We start from the raw sequence: 19,209 nt of genomic DNA, 5'->3' as shown, positions 1-19,209 counted from the left end.
TAAGACACAAGGCACAAAAAGAAAAATATATATGTAGATAAATTCTTACTTGTATTCAATCAGAAATAAGTTTATCTTAATTGAAAAGCAATTGGCTAACCACTGTAAATATATAATTTACACTAAACGCTTTATAATAAAAATGCAATTTTAAAAAATCAGAAAGCTATATTGTGCTATTTAAAGACAAAACAATAATAATAAATAAAATACTTTCTTTAGATGTATAGTATTTTTCAGTAATTTTCTAGATTTGCCTTTAATATATATGTATATATTGTATTATAAGAGACCTACAATTTATAGTTTGAGATCAAATGAAACTTGAAAAAAGTTTGAACGAAAATAGGAATCTCCTTCTTAGAAATATTGTGGTCCTGAAAAGGACCGATTTGTTGGATGTTGCTTGTAATAATATACTAAACAGAATAGCGAAGCGATTTAAGCGCGCTCGCCACGGATACGTCTGGCCAGTTGAATGTCCTTGGGCATGATCGTGACGCGTTTGGCATGAATGGCGCACAAATTTGTATCTTCGAATAGACCAACCAAGTAGGCTTCGCTAGCTTCCTGTAAAGCCATTACAGCTGAGCTTTGGAAACGAAGATCAGTCTTGAAGTCCTGAGCGATTTCACGGACTAGACGCTGGAACGGCAACTTGCGAATAAGCAATTCTGTGCTCTTCTGGTAACGACGAATTTCACGCAGAGCAACTGTACCAGGGCGATAGCGATGAGGTTTTTTCACACCGCCAGTAGCTGGTGCACTTTTACGTGCTGCTTTAGTAGCCAACTGCTTACGAGGAGCCTTGCCTCCAGTTGACTTCCGAGCGGTCTGCTTTGTACGAGCCATTCCTTCACAATTTTAAATTACACTGTCACAGTTCAAAACACAATGGTCGGTCGGTGGACCTTGACATTGCTTATATAGGAAAATGATGGTGCGTTAGAAAGAGATCGACATACTCAATGCTATGCGCTCTTGCTCTGCTCTGCTCTACTCAGCTGTTGTAAATGTTGCAAGGGTAGTGTGTGAGCGAGATGCAAGCAGTATGTGCTCTCTCAAGTTTTCGGATATCTCGGTATAAATAGCGGTGGTTCTGTTCAGAGACATTAGAGTATTTCTGACATTCGTGAAGTGCGTTTATATAAAAGTGAAAAATGACTGGTCGTGGTAAAGGTGGCAAGGGCTTGGGTAAAGGAGGTGCAAAGCGTCATCGCAAAGTGTTGCGTGATAATATCCAGGGTATCACGAAGCCAGCTATCCGTCGGTTAGCTCGTCGTGGTGGCGTGAAGCGAATCTCTGGATTAATCTATGAAGAAACTCGTGGCGTTCTCAAGGTCTTTTTGGAAAATGTTATTCGCGATGCTGTCACATACACTGAACATGCCAAGAGAAAGACAGTCACAGCCATGGATGTTGTTTTATGCATTGAAGAGGCAAGGTCGTACACTATACGGTTTTGGCGGTTAAGAAAGAACGAGTACAACAAACAACTTACATTCGTAACAATCGGTCCTTTTCAGGACCACCAATATATTTCTTTAAAAGAGCTTAAAAATATGAAATTCAATAATGATTCTCTATAGTAGACCCGCTATTAAGTTCTCTAGCAGCGAAATATATGCTGCTGTTGTTGTATTGTGTTGATATCCTCAACATCTATGCCTCGCCTCGACTCGCTAGTTCTCTCTCGCCACACTCGCTCCCGCTATCTGCTGACAGACGATGATGTCTATAGACATCCGACCAAGAAAGAGTTCTACGTAGTTCGACTAGCAGGAAACGCAATTCTTGTATGTATTCGTAAAATACTACACACCAAATTTGTTATTCAAACCAACCAGCAACCAACATTTCAATGAAAGAATGACTGTACTTTAGTACAGTCACGAATGTCTGCATATATTGAATTGCTTATTATATTACATTTATTATGTAGACTAATACATGAAAAATGTCATCTCTGTACTTTTGTACCGTCAAATGTCTGCATATTTTAATTGCTTATTAAATTATATTTTTTTATTTATACTAATATATGAAAAATAAAATCTCTTTGGTATTTTTGGTCGTCCTGAAAAGGACGTTTGGTTTTGGTTTTAGTTAATTCGAATCTTAAGCCTTCTTTTCGGTCTTCTTGGGCAACAGAACTGCTTGGATGTTAGGCAACACACCGCCCTGGGCAATAGTGACGCCCGAAAGGAGTTTGTTCAACTCTTCATCGTTGCGGATGGCCAATTGCAGATGGCGAGGGATAATTCTGGTTTTCTTGTTATCGCGGGCTGCATTACCAGCCAACTCCAAAACTTCAGCGGCCAAATATTCCATAACAGCCGCCAAGTAAACTGGCGCACCGGCACCAACACGCTCGGCATAGTTACCCTTGCGAAGAAGAAGACGATGAATACGACCAACGGGAAACTGCAGGCCGGCGCGGTTTGAACGCGACTTTGCCTTTCCCTTCACTTTTCCACCTTTACCGCGACCAGACATTATATATTCCTTTTATTCTTTTTACACTTTTTCACTCAACAAACAAGAATCGAATACCCAACATCCTCAACATGCCAACTTATACTTTTTTACCTACCTACTTTTTCAGCTAAAGAGGGTGAGTTGTGCTATACGCAAACATGAAAACGTTGTTCGAAAAATCCTACAAATGTTAACCAAGTTGTATCGGTTCTGTCAAACATTTGGGAAGTGAGTAAAAGTGAAATTGAGTGAATAACAATGCCGCCTAAGACAAGTGGAAAGGCAGCCAAAAAGGCTGGCAAGGCCCAGAAGAATATTACCAAGAATGATAAGAAGAAGAAGAAGCGCAAGAGGAAGGAAAGTTATGCCATCTATATTTACAAAGTGCTGAAGCAGGTCCATCCTGATACTGGAATCTCGTCGAAAGCAATGAGCATCATGAACAGCTTTGTGAACGACATTTTTGAGCGTATTGCTGCTGAGGCCTCTCGTTTGGCACACTACAATAAACGTTCAACGATTACCAGTCGGGAAATCCAAACTGCAGTCCGTCTTCTGTTGCCCGGAGAGTTGGCCAAGCACGCTGTCAGTGAAGGAACAAAGGCAGTAACCAAGTACACTAGCTCCAAGTAAATCTTAGCTCGATGTATGCAGATCATCTAAAAGCAGAAGCAAAAGGCCCTTTTCAGGGCCACAAATCTTTTTTCAAAGAATATTAAATATTTCAATGAATATTTCTATTGTGATATTATGTACAATAATTTCAAAACTATCTAACAAAAACCATATTGTGTGTTTTTATCGTAGTGTAAAGAACGAACTTCGAATATAATTTAGTAATTTTTTTCTAATTGGCCTCTTCTTTTATAATGGCTTATAGATATGATTATGAAAGTATTTTTTTTCTCTGTGAAATATGTAATAGTAGTCCTGAAAAGGACTTTGATTAATTGCAAATTTCATTGTTTTGAAATTCGTTTATACCCTGCCGAGTAATTTCGAAGTGAAATTACTTCTTTGTTGCGGACGCAGCCTTTGCTTTTGGCTTCTTTGCAGCGGCTTTTTTCGGGGATGCTGCAGAGACTACCTTTTTAGGCTTAGCACTTGTAGTTTTAGGTTTCGGCGTCTTTGGCTTTGCTGCGCTTGACTTTGCCGCCTTTGCTGTTGTGGGCTTTGCTTTAATGGTTCCCACTTTCTTTGCATCTTTGGCCTTCGCTTTGTCTGCTTTCTTTTTGTCGGTACTCTTTTTGGCCACCACAGCCTTCGATAACTTCTTATCAGCAGTACCCTTTACTTTTTTGGTGGCAGATATACTCTTCTTTTTGGGTGCTGCCGATGCAGTTACCTTCTTAGTTTTCTTCTCTATGGAGGATGCCTTTGGCTTGGGCTCCTTTTTGGACGATGCAGACAGCTTAAATGAACCAGATGCACCCTTCCCTTTTGTTTGGATCAACTTTCCACTCGCAACTGAATTCTTTAGGTACTTCTTAATAAAAGGAGCCAGTTTCTGGGCATCACACTTGTAAGTGGCACTGATGTATTTCTTAATAGCCAAAAGGGATGAGCCTCCACGTTCCTTAAGATTTTTTATCGATGCATCCACCATCTGCTGAGTTGGTGGGTGTGTTGGAGGGGCCGCTGTTTTCTTTGCCTTAGATGCGGATGCAGATGCAGGCTTTTTAGTGGCCACCTTCTTCTCAGCTGGGGCTGTTTGTGGAGTCACAGGGGACGCGGATACAGCAACTGCGGAATCAGACATCTTGTATTATTCACTTCGTTACTTTTCACTTTATAATAAACAAAACGAAACGTTTTAGTTTTTGTTTAATTCGAAAATACCATGAAATTTGGTCACCCGTTTGGATGAGAATCGAGGAGGAAGGCTGAACGAGAATGTTTGTGCCTTTGAATATACGATACGCAAAAGTTTACAATGACCATTTTATTGACTTGTCTTTTTGAACAGTTTAAATTTGATATCTGCACTAAAACCGTTTGTAATTCTATTCTTAAATGTTTGAAATATCCATAAAGTTAGTTTTTACATACATTTTTATTATTTCATGATTTTTAATTGCCCCTCAAAGTTAGGCTTTGTATGAATGCAAAATAAGTTATCTTGAAAAAACAATGTTTTTAATTGGATAATAATAAAAATATTAATATATAAATTTAAAAGATAATAATTTATTAATTTGTTAATTAAATGCAACTATTAATATAAGCATACCCTATAGATAAATACATTAAATTTGATTTCAACTAAACCATTTGCCGTTAAAGACAGTCATGCTTTTGATCCAACGCAATACGAAAATCATTCGGAATAATAAAAACTAATAATGAAAATGTTTATATATCAATTTAAAAGATAATAATTCATTCATTTGTTAATTAAATGTAACTATTAATACAAGCATAACCTATAGATTTATATATTAAATATCATTTCAACTAAACTAATAGCCGTTCAAAGCATTCATGCTCTTAAGCCAAAGCAATATACAAATCGTTCAGAAAAATAAATTCTTCCTTTTAACATTAATAATATAAATTACAAAATTAGAATTTACTAACTTCAAACATATAATCATTTCATACCATCAGATTCAAAATAACATTTCAGATACACTTATTTAGCGCAAATAAATACATCAGCGTTAAGACACAAGGCACAAAAAAAAGAAATATATACATATGTAGATAAATTCTTACTTGTATTCAATCAGAAATAAGTTTATCTTAATTGAAAAGCAATTGGCTAACCACTGTAAATATATAATTTACACTAAACGCTTTATAATAAAAATGCAATTTTAAAAAATCAGAAAGCTATATTGTGCTATTTAAAGACAAAACGAAAATAAGAATCTCCTTGTTAGAAATATTGTGGTCCTGAAAAGGACCGATTTGTTGGATGTTGCTTGTAATAATATACTAAACAGAATAGCGAAGCGATTTAAGCGCGCTCGCCACGGATACGTCTGGCCAGTTGAATGTCCTTGGGCATGATCGTGACGCGTTTGGCATGAATGGCGCACAAATTTGTATCTTCGAATAGACCAACCAAGTAGGCTTCGCTAGCTTCCTGTAAAGCCATTACAGCTGAGCTTTGGAAACGAAGATCAGTCTTGAAGTCCTGAGCGATTTCACGGACTAGACGCTGGAACGGCAACTTGCGAATAAGCAATTCTGTGCTCTCTCTTCTGGTAACGACGAATTTCACGCAGAGCAACTGTACCAGGGCGATAGCGATGAGGTTTTTTCACACCGCCAGTAGCTGGTGCACTTTTACGTGCTGCTTTAGTAGCCAACTGCTTACGAGGAGCCTTGCCTCCAGTTGACTTCCGAGCGGTCTGCTTTGTACGAGCCATTCCTTCACAATTTTAATTACACTGTCACAGTTCAAAACACAATGGTCGGTCGGTGGACCTTGACATTGCTTATATAGGAAAATGATGGTGCGTTAGAAAGAGATCGACATACTCAATGCTATGCGCTCTTGCTCTGCTCTGCTCTACTCAGCTGTTGTAAATGTTGCAAGGGTAGTGTGTGAGCGAGATGCAAGCAGTATGTGCTCTCTCAAGTTTTCGGATATCTCGGTATAAATAGCGGTGGTTCTGTTCAGAGAGACATTAGAGTATTTCTGACATTCGTGAAGTGCGTTTATATAAAAGTGAAAAATGACTGGTCGTGGTAAAGGTGGCAAGGGCTTGGGTAAAGGAGGTGCAAAGCGTCATCGCAAAGTGTTGCGTGATAATATCCAGGGTATCACGAAGCCAGCTATCCGTCGGTTAGCTCGTCGTGGTGGCGTGAAGCGAATCTCTGGATTAATCTATGAAGAAACTCGTGGCGTTCTCAAGGTCTTTTTGGAAATGTTATTCGCGATGCTGTCACATACACTGAACATGCCAAGAGAAAGACAGTCACAGCCATGGATGTGTTTATGCATTGAAGAGGCAAGGTCGTACACTATACGGTTTTGGCGGTTAAGAAAGAACGAGTACAACAAACAACTTACATTCGTAACAATCGGTCCTTTCAGGACCACCAATATATTTCTTTAAAGAGCTTAAAATATGAATTCAATAATAATTCTCTATAGTAGACCCGCTATTAAGTTCTCTAGCAGCGAAATATATGCTGCTGTTGTTGTCTGCGTTGACTATCCTCAATTCTATCCTCGCCTCGACTCGCTAGTTCTGTCTCTCGCCACACTCGCTCCCTCTCTCTGCTGACAGACGATGATGTCCATAGGCATCCGACCAAGAGAGTTCTATGTAGTTCGACTAGCAGGAAACGCAATTCTTGTATGTATTCGTAAGAATACTACACACCAAATTTGTTATTTCAAACCAACCAGCAACCAACATTTCAATGAAAAGAATGACTGTACCTTAGTACAGTCACGAATGTCTGCATATATTGAATTGCTTATTATATTATACATTTATTATGTATTATTATACTATTATTTATCAATATGTCATCTATGTACTCTTGTACCGTCACGAATGTCTGCATATTTAATTGCTACTTATTAAATTATATTTTTTTATTTATACTAATATATGAAAAATAAAATCTCTTTGGTATTTTGGTCGTCCTGAAAAGGACGTTTGGTTTTGGTTTTAGTTAATTCGAATCTTAAGCCTTCTTTTCGGTCTTCTTGGGCAACAGAACTGCTTGGATGTTAGGCAACAACACCGCCCTGGGCAATAGTGACGCCCGAAAGGAGTTTGTTCAAACTCTTCATCGTTGCGGATGGCCAATTGCAGATGGCGAGGGATAATTCTGGTTTTCTTGTTATCGCGGGCTGCATTACCAGCCAACTCCAAAACTTCAGCGGCCAAATATTCCATAACAGCCGCCAAGTAAACTGGCGCACCGGCACCAACACGCTCGGCATAGTTACCCTTGCGAAGAAGACGATGAATACGACCAACGGGAAACTGCAGGCCGGCGCGGTTTGAACGCGACTTTGCCTTTCCCTTCACTTTTCCACCTTTACCGCGACCAGACATTATATATTCCTTTTATTCTTTTTACACTTTTTCACTCAACAAACAAGAATCGAATACCCAACATCCTCAACATGCCAACTTATACTTTTTTACCTACCTACTTTTTCAGCTAAAGAGGGGTGAGTTGTGCTATACGCAAACATGAAAACGTTGTTCGAAAAATCCTACAAATGTTAACCAAGTTGTATCGGTTCTGTCAAACATTTGGGAAGTGAGTAAAGTGAAATTGAGTGAATAACAATGCCGCCTAAGACAAGTGGAAAGGCAGCCAAAAAGGCTGGCAAGGCCCAGAAGAATATTACCAAGAATGATAAGAAGAAGAAGCGCAAGAGGAAGGAAAGTTATGCCATCTATATTTACAAAGTGCTGAAGCAGGTCCATCCTGATACTGGAATCTCGTCGAAAGCAATGAGCATCATGAACAGCTTTGTGAACGACATTTTTGAGCGTATTGCTGCTGAGGCCTCTCGTTTGGCACACTACAATAAACGTTCAACGATTACCAGTCGGGAAATCCAAACTGCAGTCCGTCTTCTGTTGCCCGGAGAGTTGGCCAAGCACGCTGTCAGTGAAGGAACAAAGGCAGTAACCAAGTACACTAGCTCCAAGTAAATCTTAGCTCGATGTATGCAGATCATCTAAAAGCAGAAGCAAAAGGCCCTTTTCAGGGCACAAATCTTTTTTCAAAGAATATTAATATTTCAATGAATATTTCTATTGTGATATTATGTACAATAATCAAAACTATCTCACAAGACCATATTTTGTGTTTAATTTCGTAAAGAGAAACATTTAGCGATTCGAAGCCTAACCAGGAAGAACAACTACCAAATTTATCTCACAAAACCATATTGTGTGTTTTATCGTAGTGTAAAGAACGAACTTCGAATATAATTTAGTAATTTTTTTCTAATTGGCCTCTTCTTTTATAATGGCTTATAGATATGATTATGAAAGTATTTTTTTTCTCTGTGAAATATGTAATAGTAGTCCTGAAAGGACTTTGATTAATTGCAAATTTCATTGTTTTGAAATTCGTTTATACCCTGCCGAGTAATTTCGAAGTGAAATTACTTCTTTGTTGCGGACGCAGCCTTTGCTTTTGGCTTCTTTGCAGCGGCTTTTTCGGGGATGCTGCAGAGACTACCTTTTTAGGCTTAGCACTTGTAGTTTTAGGTTTCGGCGTCTTTGGCTTTGCTGCGCTTGACTTTGCCGCCTTTGCTGTTGTGGGCTTTGCTTTAATGGTTCCCACTTTCTTTGCATCTTTGGCCTTCGCTTTGTCTGCTTTCTTTTTGTCGGTACTCTTTTTGGCCACCACAGCCTTCGATAACTTCTTATCAGCAGTACCCTTTACTTTTTTGGTGGCAGATATACTCTTCTTTTTGGGTGCTGCCGATGCAGTTACCTTCTTAGTTTTCTTCTCTATGGAGGATGCCTTTGGCTTGGGCTCCTTTTTGGACGATGCAGACAGCTTAAATGAACCAGATGCACCCTTCCCTTTTGTTTGGATCAACTTTCCACTCGCAACTGAATTCTTTAGGTACTTCTTAATAAAAGGAGCCAGTTTCTGGGCATCACACTTGTAAGTGGCACTGATGTATTTCTTAATAGCCAAAAGGGATGAGCCTCCACGTTCCTTAAGATTTTTTATCGATGCATCCACCATCTGCTGAGTTGGTGGGTGTGTTGGAGGGGCCGCTGTTTTCTTTGCCTTAGATGCGGATGCAGATGCAGGCTTTTTAGTGGCCACCTTCTTCTCAGCTGGGGCTGTTTGTGGAGTCACAGGGGACGCGGATACAGCAACTGCGGAATCAGACATCTTGTACTATTCAATTCGTTACTTTTCACTTTATAATAACAAAACGAAACGTTTAGTTTTTGTTTAATTCGAAAATACCATGAAATTTGGTCACCCGTTGGATGAGAATCGAGGAGGAAGGCTGAACGAGAATGTTTGTACCTTTGAATATACGATACGCAAAAGTTTACAATGACCATTTTATTGACTTGTCTTTTTGAACAGTTTAAATTTGATATCTGCACTAAAACCGTTTGTAATTCTATTCTTAAATGTTTGAAATATCCATAAAGTTAGTTTTTACATACATTTTTATAATTTCATGATTTTTAATTGCCCTCAAAGTTAGGCTTTGTATGAATGCAAAATAAGTTATCTTGAAAAAACAATGTTTTTAATTGGATAATAATAAAAATATTAATATATAAATTTAAAAGATAATAATTTATTAATTTGTTAATTAAATGCAACTATTAATATAAGCATACCCTATAGATAAATACATTAAATTTGATTTCAACTAAACCATTTGCCGTTAAAGACAGTCATGCTTTTGATCCAACGCAATACGAAAATCATTCGGAATAATAAAAACTAATAATGAAAATGTTTATATATCAATTTAAAAGATAATAATTCATTCATTTGTTAATTAAATGTAACTATTAATACAAGCATAACCTATAGATTTATATATTAAATATCAATTCAACTAAACTAATAGCCATTCAAAGCATTCATGCTCTTAAGCCTAAAAGCAATATACAAATCGTTCAGAAAAATAAATTCTTCCTTTTAACATTAATAATATAAATTACAAAATTAGAATTTACTAACTTCAAACATATAATCATTTCATACCATCAGATTCAAAATAACATTTCAGATACACTTATTTAGCGCAAATAAATACATCAAGCGTTAAGACACAAGGCACAAAAAAGAAAATATATACATATGTAGATAAATTCTTACTTGTATTCAATCAGAAATAAGTTTATCTTAATTGAAAAGCAATTGGCTAACCACTGTAAATATATAATTTACACTAAACGCTTTATAATAAAAATGCAATTTTAAAAATCAGAAAGCTATATTGTGCTATTTAAAGACAAAACAATAATAATAAATAAAATACTTTCTTTAGATGTATAGTATTTTTCAGTAATTTTCTAGATTTGCCTTTAATATATATGTATATATTGTATTATAAGAGACCTACAATTTATAGTTTGAGATCAAATGAAACTTGAAAAAGTTTGAACGAAAATAGGAATCTCCTTCTTAGAAATATTGTGGTCCTGAAAAGGACCGATTTGTTGGATGTTGCTTGTAATAATATACTAAACAGAATAGCGAAGCGATTTAAGCGCGCTCGCCACGGATACGTCTGGCCAGTTGAATGTCCTTGGGCATGATCGTGACGCGTTTGGCATGAATGGCGCACAAATTTGTATCTTCGAATAGACCAACCAAGTAGGCTTCGCTAGCTTCCTGTAAAGCCATTACAGCTGAGCTTTGGAAACGAAGATCAGTCTTGAAGTCCTGAGCGATTTCACGGACTAGACGCTGGAACGGCAACTTGCGAATAAGCAATTCTGTGCTCTTCTGGTAACGACGAATTTCACGCAGAGCAACTGTACCAGGGCGATAGCGATGAGGTTTTTTCACACCCCCAGTAGCTGGTGCACTTTTACGTGCTGCTTTAGTAGCCAACTGCTTACGAGGAGCCTTGCCTCCAGTTGACTTCCGAGCGGTCTGCTTTGTACGAGCCATTCCTTCACAATTCTAATTTACACTGTCACAATTCAAAACACAATGGTCGGTCGGTGGCCCTTGACATTGCTTATATAGAAAAATGATGGTGCGTTAGAAAGAGATCGACCATACTCAATGCTATGCGCTCTTGCTCTGCTCTGCTCTACTCAGCTGTTGTAAATGTTGCAAGGGTAGTGTGTGAGCGAGATGCAAGCAGTATGTGCTCTCTCAAGTTTTCGGATATCTCGGTATAAATAGCGGTGGTTCTGTTCAGAGACATTAGAGTATTTCTGACATTCGTGAAGTGCGTTTATATAAAAGTGAAAAATGACTGGTCGTGGTAAAGGTGGCAAGGGCTTGGGTAAAGGAGGTGCAAAGCGTCATCGCAAAGTGTTGCGTGATAATATCCAGGGTATCACGAAGCCAGCTATCCGTCGGTTAGCTCGTCGTGGTGGCGTGAAGCGAATCTCTGGATTAATCTATGAAGAAACTCGTGGCGTTCTCAAGGTCTTTTGGAAAATGTTATTCGCGATGCTGTCACATACACTGAACATGCCAAGAGAAAGACAGTCACAGCCATGGATGTTGTTTATGCATTGAAGAGGCAAGGTCGTACACTATACGGTTTTGGCGGTTAAGAAAGAACGAGTACAACAAACAACTTACATTCGTAACAATCGGTCCTTTTCAGGACCACCAATATATTTCTTTAAAAGAGCTTAAAAATATGAAATTCAATAATGATTCTCTATAGTAGACCCGCTATTAAGTTCTCTAGCAGCGAAATATATGCTGCTGTTGTTGTATTGTGTTGATATCCTCAACTTCTATGCCTCGCCTCGACTCGCTAGTTCTCTCTCGCCACACTCGCTCCCGCTATCTGCTGACAGACGATGATGTCTATAGACATCCGACCAAGAAAGAGTTCTACGTAGTTCGACTAGCAGGAAACGCAATTCTTGTATGTATTCGTAAAATACTACACACCAAATTTGTTATTCAAACCAACCAGCAACCAACATTTCAATGAAAGAATGACTGTACTTTAGTACAGTCACGAATGTCTGCATATATTGAATTGCTTATTATATTACATTTATTATGTAGACTAATACATGAAAAATGTCATCTCTGTACTTTTTGTACCGTCAAATGTCTGCATATTTTAATTGCTTATTAAATTATATTTTTTTATTTATACTAATATATGAAAAATAAAATCTCTTTGGTATTTTTGGTCGTCCTGAAAAGGACGTTTGGTTTTGGTTTTAGTTAATTCGAATCTTAAGCCTTCTTTTCGGTCTTCTTGGGCAACAGAACTGCTTGGATGTTAGGCAACACACCGCCCTGGGCAATAGTGACGCCCGAAAGGAGTTTGTTCAACTCTTCATCGTTGCGGATGGCCAATTGCAGATGGCGAGGGATAATTCTGGTTTTCTTGTTATCGCGGGCTGCATTACCAGCCAACTCCAAACTTCAGCGGCCAAATATTCCATAACAGCCGCCAAGTAAACTGGCGCACCGGCACCAACACGCTCGGCATAGTTACCCTTGCGAAGAAGACGATGAATACGACCAACGGGAAACTGCAGGCCGGCGCGGTTTGAACGCGACTTTGCCTTTCCCTTCACTTTTCCACCTTTACCGCGACCAGACATTATATATTCCTTTTATTCTTTTTACACTTTTTCACTCAACAAACAAGAATCGAATACCCAACATCCTCAACATGCCAACTTATACTTTTTTACCTACCTACTTTTTCAGCTAAAGAGGGTGAGTTGTGCTATACGCAAACATGAAAACGTTGTTCGAAAAATCCTACAAATGTTAACCAAGTTGTATCGGTTCTGTCAAACATTTGGGAAGTGAGTAAAAGTGAAATTGAGTGAATAACAATGCCGCCTAAGACAAGTGGAAAGGCAGCCAAAAAGGCTGGCAAGGCCCAGAAGAATATTACCAAGAATGATAAGAAGAAGAAGCGCAAGAGGAAGGAAAGTTATGCCATCTATATTTACAAAGTGCTGAAGCAGGTCCATCCTGATACTGGAATCTCGTCGAAAGCAATGAGCATCATGAACAGCTTTGTGAACGACATTTTTGAGCGTATTGCTGCTGAGGCCTCTCGTTTGGCACACTACAATAAACGTTCAACGATTACCAGTCGGGAAATCCAAACTGCAGTCCGTCTTCTGTTGCCCGGAGAGTTGGCCAAGCACGCTGTCAGTGAAGGAACAAAGGCAGTAACCAAGTACACTAGCTCCAAGTAAATCTTAGCTCGATGTATGCAGATCATCCAAAAGCAGAAGCAAAGGCCCTTTTCAGGGCCACAAATCTTTTTTCAAAGAATATTAAATATTTCAATGAATATTTCTATTGTGATATTATGTACAATAATCAAAACTATCTCACAAGACCATATTTTGTGTTTATTTCGTAAAGAGAAACATTTAGCGATTCGAAGCCTAATCCAGGAAGAACAACTACCAAATTTATCTCACAAAACCATATTGTGTGTTTTTATCGTAGTGTAAAGAACGAACTTCGAATATAATTTAGTAATTTTTTTCTAATTGGCCTCTTCTTTTATAATGGCTTATAGATATGATTATGAAAAGTATTTTTTTTCTCTGTGAATATGTAATAGTAGTCCTGAAAAGGACTTTGATTAATTGCAAATTTCATTGTTTTGAAATTCGTTTATACCCTGCCGAGTAATTTCGAAGTGAAATTACTTCTTTGTTGCGGACGCAGCCTTTGCTTTGGCTTCTTTGCAGCGGCTTTTTCGGGGATGCTGCAGAGACTACCTTTTTAGGCTTAGCACTTGTAGTTTTAGGTTTCGGCGTCTTTGGCTTTGCTGCGCTTGACTTTGCCGCCTTTGCTGTTGTGGGCTTTGCTTTAATGGTTCCCACTTTCTTTGCATCTTTGGCCTTCGCTTTGTCTGCTTTCTTTTTGTCGGTACTCTTTTTGGCCACCACAGCCTTCGATAACTTCTTATCAGCAGTACCCTTTACTTTTTTGGTGGCAGATATACTCTTCTTTTTGGGTGCTGCCGATGCAGTTACCTTCTTAGTTTTCTTCTCTATGGAGGATGCCTTTGGCTTGGGCTCCTTTTGGACGATGCAGACAGCTTAAATGAACCAGATGCACCCTTCCCTTTTGTTTGGATCAACTTTCCACTCGCAACTGAATTCTTAGGTACTTCTTAATAAAAGGAGCCAGTTTCTGGGCATCACACTTGTAAGTGGCACTGATGTATTTCTTAATAGCCAAAAGGGATGAGCCTCCACGTTCCTTAAGATTTTTATCGATGCATCCACCATCTGCTGAGTTGGTGGGTGTGTTGGAGGGGCCGCTGTTTTCTTTGCCTTAGATGCGGATGCAGATGCAGGCTTTTAGTGGCCACCTTCTTCTCAGCTGGGGCTGTTTGTGGAGTCACAGGGGACGCGGATACAGCAACTGCGGAATCAGACATCTTGTATTATTCACTTCGTTACTTTTCACTTTATAATAAACAAAACGAAACGTTTTAGTTTTTGTTTAATTCGAAAATACCATGAAATTTGGTCACCCGTTTGGATGAGAATCGAGGAGGAAGGCTGAACGAGAATGTTTGTACCTTTGAATATACGATACGCAAAAGTTTACAATGACCATTTTATTGACTTGTCTTTTTGAACAGTTTAAATTTGATATCTGCACTAAAACCGTTTGTAATTCTATTCTTAAATGTTTTGAAATATCCATAAAGTTAGTTTTTACATACATTTTTATTATTTCATGATTTTTAATTGCCCCTCAAAGTTAGGCTTTGTATGAATGCAAAATAAGTTATCTTGAAAAAACAATGTTTTTAATTGGATAATAATAAAAATATTAATATATAAATTTAAAAGATAATAATTTATTAATTTGTTAATTAAATGCAACTATTAATATAAGCATACCCTATAGATAAATACATTAAATTTGATTTCAACTAAACCATTTGCCGTTAAAGACAGTCATGCTTTTGATCCAACGCAATACGAAAATCATTCGGAATAATAAAAACTAATAATGAAAATGTTTATATATCAATTTAAAAGATAATAATTCATTCATTTGTTAATTAAATGTAACTATTAATACAAGCATAACCTATAGATTTATATATTAAATATCATTCAACTAAACTAATAGCCATTCAAAGCATTCATGCTCTTAAGCCAAAAGCAATATACAAATCGTTCAGAAAAATAAATTCTTCCGTTTAACATTAATAATATAAATTACAAAATTAGAATTTACTAACTTCAAACATATAATCATTTCATACCATCAGATTCAAAATAACATTTCAGATACACTTATTTAGCGGCAAATAAATACATCAAGCGTTAAGACACAAGGCACAAAAAAGAAAATATATATGTAGATAAATTCTTACTTGTATTCAATCAGAAATAAGTTTATCTTAATTGAAAAGCAATTGGCTAACCACTGTAAATATATAATTTACACTAAACGCTTTATAATAAAAATGCAATTTTAAAAAATCAGAAAGCTATATTGTGCTATTTAAAGACAAAACAATAATAATAAATAAAATACTTTCTTTAGATGTATAGTATTTTTCAGTAATTTTCTAGATTGCCTTTAATATATATGTATATATTGTATTATAAGAGACCTACAATTTATAGTTTGAGATCAAATGAAACTTGAAAAAAGTTTGAACGAAAATAGGAATCTCCTTCTTAGAAATATTGTGGTCCTGAAAAGGACCGATTTGTTGGATGTTGCTTGTAATAATATACTAAACAGAATAGCGAAGCGATTTTAAGCGCGCTCGCCACGGATACGTCTGGCCAGTTGAATGTCCTTGGGCATGATCGTGACGCGTTTGGCATGAATGGCGCACAAATTTGTATCTTCGAATAGACCAACCAAGTAGGCTTCGCTAGCTTCCTGTAAAGCCATTACAGCTGAGCTTTGGAAACGAAGATCAGTCTTGAAGTCCTGAGCGATTTCACGGACTAGACGCTGGAACGGCAACTTGCGAATAAGCAATTCTGTGCTCTTCTGGTAACGACGAATTTCACGCAGAGCAACTGTACCAGGGCGATAGCGATGAGGTTTTTTCACACCCCCAGTAGCTGGTGCACTTTTACGTGCTGCTTTAGTAGCCAACTGCTTACGAGGAGCCTTGCCTCCAGTTGACTTCCGAGCGGTCTGCTTTGTACGAGCCATTCCTTCACAATTTTAAATTACACTGTCACAGTTCAAACACAATGGTCGGTCGGTGGACCTTGACATTGCTTATATAGGAAAATGATGGTGCGTTAGAAAGAGATCGACATACTCAATGCTATGCGCTCTTGCTCTGCTCTGCTCTACTCAGCTGTTGTAAATGTTGCAAGGGTAGTGTGTGAGCGAGATGCAAGCAGTATGTGCTCTCTCAAGTTTTCGGATATCTCGGTATAAATAGCGGTGGTTCTGTTCAGAGACATTAGAGTATTTCTGACATTCGTGAAGTGCGTTTATATAAAAGTGAAAAATGACTGGTCGTGGTAAAGGTGGCAAGGGCTTGGGTAAAGGAGGTGCAAAGCGTCATCGCAAAGTGTTGCGTGATAATATCCAGGGTATCACGAAGCCAGCTATCCGTCGGTTAGCTCGTCGTGGTGGCGTGAAGCGAATCTCTGGATTAATCTATGAAGAAACTCGTGGCGTTCTCAAGGTCTTTTTGGAAAATGTTATTCGCGATGCTGTCACATACACTGAACATGCCAAGAGAAAGACAGTCACAGCCATGGATGTTGTTTATGCATTGAAGAGGCAAGGTCGTACACTATACGGTTTTGGCGGTTAAGAAAGAACGAGTACAACAAACAACTTACATTCGTAACAATCGGTCCTTTTCAGGACCACCAATATATTTCTTTAAAAGAGCTTAAAAATATGAAATTCAATAATGATTCTCTATAGTAGACCCGCTATTAAGTTCTCTAGCAGCGAAATATATGCTGCTGTTGTTGTATTGTGTTGATATCCTCAACATCTATGCCTCGCCTCGACTCGCTAGTTCTCTCTCGCCACACTCGCTCCCGCTATCTGCTGACAGACGATGATGTCTATAGACATCCGACCAAGAAAGAGTTCTACGTAGTTCGACTAGCAGGAAACGCAATTCTTGTATGTATTCGTAAAATACTACACACCAAATTTGTTATTCAAACCAACCAGCAACCAACATTTCAATGAAAGACTGACTGTACTTTAGTACAGTCACGAATGTCTGCATATATTGAATTGCTTATTTATATTACATTATTATGTAGACTAATACATGAAAAATGTCATCTCTGTACTTTGTACCGTCAAATGTCTGCATATTTTAATTGCTTATTAAATTATATTTTTTTTATTTATACTAATATATGAAAAATAAAATCTCTTTGGTATTTTTGGTCGTCCTGAAAAGGACGTTTGGTTTTGGTTTTAGTTAATTCGAATCTTAAGCCTTCTTTTCGGTCTTCTTGGGCAACAGAACTGCTTGGATGTTAGGGCAACACACCACCCTGGGCAATAGTGACGCCCCGAAAGGAGTTTGTTCAACTCTTCATCGTTGCGGATGGCCAATTGCAGATGGCGAGGGATAATTCTGGTTTTCTTGTTATCGCGGGCTGCATTACCAGCCAACTCCAAAACTTCAGCGGCCAAATATTCCATAACAGCCGCCAAGTAAACTGGCGCACCGGCACCAACACGCTCGGCATAGTTACCCTTGCGAAGAAGAAGACGATGAATACGACCAACGGGAAACTGCAGGCCGGCGCGGTTTGAACGCGACTTTGCCTTTCCCTTCACTTTTCCACCTTTACCGCGACCAGACATTATATATTCCTTTTATTCTTTTTACACTTTTTCACTCAACAAACAAGAATCGAATACCCAACATCCTCAACATGCCAACTTATACTTTTTTACCTACCTACTTTTTCAGCTAAAGAGGGTGAGGGTGAGTTGTGCTATACGCAAACATGAAAACGTTGTTCGAAAAATCCTACAAATGTTAAAATGTTAACCAAGTTGTATCGGTTCTGTCAAACATTTGGGAAGTGAGTAAAAGTGAAATTGAGTGAAAAAACAATGCCGCCTAAGACAAGTGGAAAGGCAGCCAAAAAGGCTGGCAAGGCCCAGAAGAATATTACCAAGAATGATAAGAAGAAGAAGCGCAAGAGGAAGGAAAGTTATGCCATCTATATTTACAAAGTGCTGAAGCAGGTCCATCCTGATACTGGAATCTCGTCGAAAGCAATGAGCATCATGAACAGCTTTGTGAACGACATTTTTGAGCGTATTGCTGCTGAGGCCTCTCGTTTGGCACACTACAATAAACGTTCAACGATTACCAGTCGGGAAATCCAAACTGCAGTCCGTCTTCTGTTGCCCGGAGAGTTGGCCAAGCACGCTGTCAGTGAAGGAACAAAGGCAGTAACCAAGTACACTAGCTCCAAGTAAATCTTAGCTCGATGTATGCAGATCATCTAAAAGCAGAAGCAAAAGGCCCTTTTCAGGGCCACAAATCTTTTTTCAAAGAATATTAAATATTTCAATGAATATTTCTATTGTGATATTATGTACAATAATCAAAACTATCTCACAAAACCATATTGTGTGTTTTTATCGTAGTGTAAAGAACGAACTTCGAATATAATTTAGTAATTTTTTTCTAATTGGCCTCTTCTTTTATAATGGCTTATAGATATGATTATGAAAGTATTTTTTTTCTCTGTGAAATATGTAATAGTAGTCCTGAAAAGGACTTTGATTAATTGCAAATTTCATTGTTTTGAAATTCGTTTATACCCTGCCGAGTAATTTCGAAGTGAAATTACTTCTTTGTTGCGGACGCAGCCTTTGCTTTTGGCTTCTTTGCAGCGGCTTTTTTCGGGGATGCTGCAGAGACTACCTTTTTAGGCTTAGCACTTGTAGTTTTAGGTTTCGGCGTCTTTGGCTTTGCTGCGCTTGACTTTGCCGCCTTTGCTGTTGTGGGCTTTGCTTTAATGGTTCCCACTTTCTTTGCATCTTTGGCCTTCGCTTTGTCTGCTTTCTTTTTGTCGGTACTCTTTTTGGCCACCACAGCCTTCGATAACTTCTTATCAGCAG

At 38.1% G+C, this 19,209-nt stretch overlaps 11 protein-coding genes and 8 pseudogenes across 11 annotated transcripts; 8 read left to right on the top strand and 11 right to left on the bottom strand.

Moving 5' to 3' along the window:
• Window positions 1–375: 375 nt before the first annotated feature.
• Window positions 376–893, bottom strand: LOC149090433 (histone H3). The gene has a single exon (XM_089265228.1). The coding sequence runs from the start codon at window positions 850–852 to the stop codon at window positions 442–444; it is 411 nt and encodes a 136-aa protein (XP_089121354.1). The 5' UTR covers window positions 853–893; the 3' UTR covers window positions 376–441.
• Window positions 894–998: 105 nt separating this feature from the next.
• On the top strand, window positions 999–1,535 carry LOC149090432 (histone H4-like). Its single transcript, XM_089265229.1, is given in 2 exon segments — window positions 999–1,424; window positions 1,426–1,535. Coding segments are annotated over 2 exon segments (312 nt in total). The 5' UTR covers window positions 999–1,160; the 3' UTR covers window positions 1,474–1,535.
• A 542-nt stretch (window positions 1,536–2,077) lies between these two features.
• On the bottom strand, window positions 2,078–2,569 carry LOC149090431 (histone H2A-like). The gene has a single exon (XM_089265232.1). The coding sequence runs from the start codon at window positions 2,494–2,496 to the stop codon at window positions 2,119–2,121; it is 378 nt and encodes a 125-aa protein (XP_089121358.1). The 5' UTR covers window positions 2,497–2,569; the 3' UTR covers window positions 2,078–2,118.
• A 100-nt stretch (window positions 2,570–2,669) lies between these two features.
• Window positions 2,670–3,176, top strand: LOC149090430 (histone H2B-like). The gene has a single exon (XM_089265233.1). It carries the CDS (start codon window positions 2,737–2,739, stop codon window positions 3,109–3,111), a length of 375 nt encoding a protein of 124 aa, XP_089121359.1. The 5' UTR covers window positions 2,670–2,736; the 3' UTR covers window positions 3,112–3,176.
• A 232-nt stretch (window positions 3,177–3,408) lies between these two features.
• Window positions 3,409–4,327, bottom strand: LOC149090429 (histone H1-like). The gene has a single exon (XM_089265230.1). The coding sequence runs from the start codon at window positions 4,235–4,237 to the stop codon at window positions 3,488–3,490; it is 750 nt and encodes a 249-aa protein (XP_089121356.1). The 5' UTR covers window positions 4,238–4,327; the 3' UTR covers window positions 3,409–3,487.
• A 1,044-nt stretch (window positions 4,328–5,371) lies between these two features.
• Window positions 5,372–5,878, bottom strand: LOC149090428 (histone H3-like; annotated as a pseudogene).
• Window positions 5,879–6,116: 238 nt separating this feature from the next.
• On the top strand, window positions 6,117–6,520 carry LOC149090427 (histone H4-like; annotated as a pseudogene).
• A 564-nt stretch (window positions 6,521–7,084) lies between these two features.
• LOC149090426 (histone H2A-like) lies at window positions 7,085–7,575 on the bottom strand (annotated as a pseudogene).
• A 134-nt stretch (window positions 7,576–7,709) lies between these two features.
• LOC149090425 (histone H2B) lies at window positions 7,710–8,170 on the top strand. The gene has a single exon (XM_089265231.1). It carries the CDS (start codon window positions 7,743–7,745, stop codon window positions 8,112–8,114), a length of 372 nt encoding a protein of 123 aa, XP_089121357.1. The 5' UTR covers window positions 7,710–7,742; the 3' UTR covers window positions 8,115–8,170.
• A 327-nt stretch (window positions 8,171–8,497) lies between these two features.
• Window positions 8,498–9,353, bottom strand: LOC149090424 (histone H1 pseudogene; annotated as a pseudogene).
• Window positions 9,354–10,599: 1,246 nt separating this feature from the next.
• LOC149090423 (histone H3) lies at window positions 10,600–11,141 on the bottom strand. Its single transcript, XM_089265236.1, has one exon. It carries the CDS (start codon window positions 11,074–11,076, stop codon window positions 10,666–10,668), a length of 411 nt encoding a protein of 136 aa, XP_089121362.1. The 5' UTR covers window positions 11,077–11,141; the 3' UTR covers window positions 10,600–10,665.
• A 75-nt stretch (window positions 11,142–11,216) lies between these two features.
• LOC149090422 (histone H4-like) lies at window positions 11,217–11,758 on the top strand (annotated as a pseudogene).
• A 543-nt stretch (window positions 11,759–12,301) lies between these two features.
• On the bottom strand, window positions 12,302–12,789 carry LOC149090421 (histone H2A-like; annotated as a pseudogene).
• A 112-nt stretch (window positions 12,790–12,901) lies between these two features.
• LOC149090420 (histone H2B) lies at window positions 12,902–13,360 on the top strand. Its single transcript, XM_089265227.1, has one exon. The coding sequence runs from the start codon at window positions 12,957–12,959 to the stop codon at window positions 13,326–13,328; it is 372 nt and encodes a 123-aa protein (XP_089121353.1). The 5' UTR covers window positions 12,902–12,956; the 3' UTR covers window positions 13,329–13,360.
• Window positions 13,361–13,710: 350 nt separating this feature from the next.
• LOC149090419 (histone H1 pseudogene) lies at window positions 13,711–14,774 on the bottom strand (annotated as a pseudogene).
• Window positions 14,775–15,879: 1,105 nt separating this feature from the next.
• On the bottom strand, window positions 15,880–16,321 carry LOC149090418 (histone H3). Its single transcript, XM_089265226.1, has one exon. The coding sequence runs from the start codon at window positions 16,288–16,290 to the stop codon at window positions 15,880–15,882; it is 411 nt and encodes a 136-aa protein (XP_089121352.1). The 5' UTR covers window positions 16,291–16,321.
• Window positions 16,322–16,435: 114 nt separating this feature from the next.
• LOC149090417 (histone H4) lies at window positions 16,436–16,971 on the top strand. The gene has a single exon (XM_089265234.1). It carries the CDS (start codon window positions 16,598–16,600, stop codon window positions 16,907–16,909), a length of 312 nt encoding a protein of 103 aa, XP_089121360.1. The 5' UTR covers window positions 16,436–16,597; the 3' UTR covers window positions 16,910–16,971.
• Window positions 16,972–17,513: 542 nt separating this feature from the next.
• Window positions 17,514–18,010, bottom strand: LOC149090416 (histone H2A-like; annotated as a pseudogene).
• A 141-nt stretch (window positions 18,011–18,151) lies between these two features.
• On the top strand, window positions 18,152–18,617 carry LOC149090415 (histone H2B). Its single transcript, XM_089265235.1, has one exon. It carries the CDS (start codon window positions 18,190–18,192, stop codon window positions 18,559–18,561), a length of 372 nt encoding a protein of 123 aa, XP_089121361.1. The 5' UTR covers window positions 18,152–18,189; the 3' UTR covers window positions 18,562–18,617.
• Window positions 18,618–19,209: the final 592 nt, after the last annotated feature.

The sequence above is a fragment of the Drosophila navojoa genome, unplaced genomic scaffold (genome assembly GCF_054131105.1).
Source record: "Drosophila navojoa isolate 15081-1374.11 unplaced genomic scaffold, UAZ_NAV_1.0 NAV_Backbone_209, whole genome shotgun sequence".
Classification (NCBI taxonomy): Eukaryota; Metazoa; Arthropoda; class Insecta; order Diptera; family Drosophilidae; genus Drosophila; species Drosophila navojoa.
Note: the sequence above shows the minus strand (reverse complement) of the source record. Positions and strands in the feature narration are given on the sequence as shown.

Coding starts and splice junctions, on each gene's coding strand:
- LOC149090418 (XM_089265226.1), bottom strand. CDS start 16,290: ATGGCTCGTACAAAGCAGACCGCTCGGAAGTCAACTGGAGGCAAGGCT.
- LOC149090420 (XM_089265227.1), top strand. CDS start 12,957: ATGCCGCCTAAGACAAGTGGAAAGGCAGCCAAAAAGGCTGGCAAGGCC.
- LOC149090423 (XM_089265236.1), bottom strand. CDS start 11,076: ATGGCTCGTACAAAGCAGACCGCTCGGAAGTCAACTGGAGGCAAGGCT.
- LOC149090417 (XM_089265234.1), top strand. CDS start 16,598: ATGACTGGTCGTGGTAAAGGTGGCAAGGGCTTGGGTAAAGGAGGTGCA.
- LOC149090433 (XM_089265228.1), bottom strand. CDS start 852: ATGGCTCGTACAAAGCAGACCGCTCGGAAGTCAACTGGAGGCAAGGCT.
- LOC149090429 (XM_089265230.1), bottom strand. CDS start 4,237: ATGTCTGATTCCGCAGTTGCTGTATCCGCGTCCCCTGTGACTCCACAA.
- LOC149090425 (XM_089265231.1), top strand. CDS start 7,743: ATGCCGCCTAAGACAAGTGGAAAGGCAGCCAAAAAGGCTGGCAAGGCC.
- LOC149090415 (XM_089265235.1), top strand. CDS start 18,190: ATGCCGCCTAAGACAAGTGGAAAGGCAGCCAAAAAGGCTGGCAAGGCC.
- LOC149090430 (XM_089265233.1), top strand. CDS start 2,737: ATGCCGCCTAAGACAAGTGGAAAGGCAGCCAAAAAGGCTGGCAAGGCC.
- LOC149090431 (XM_089265232.1), bottom strand. CDS start 2,496: ATGTCTGGTCGCGGTAAAGGTGGAAAAGTGAAGGGAAAGGCAAAGTCG.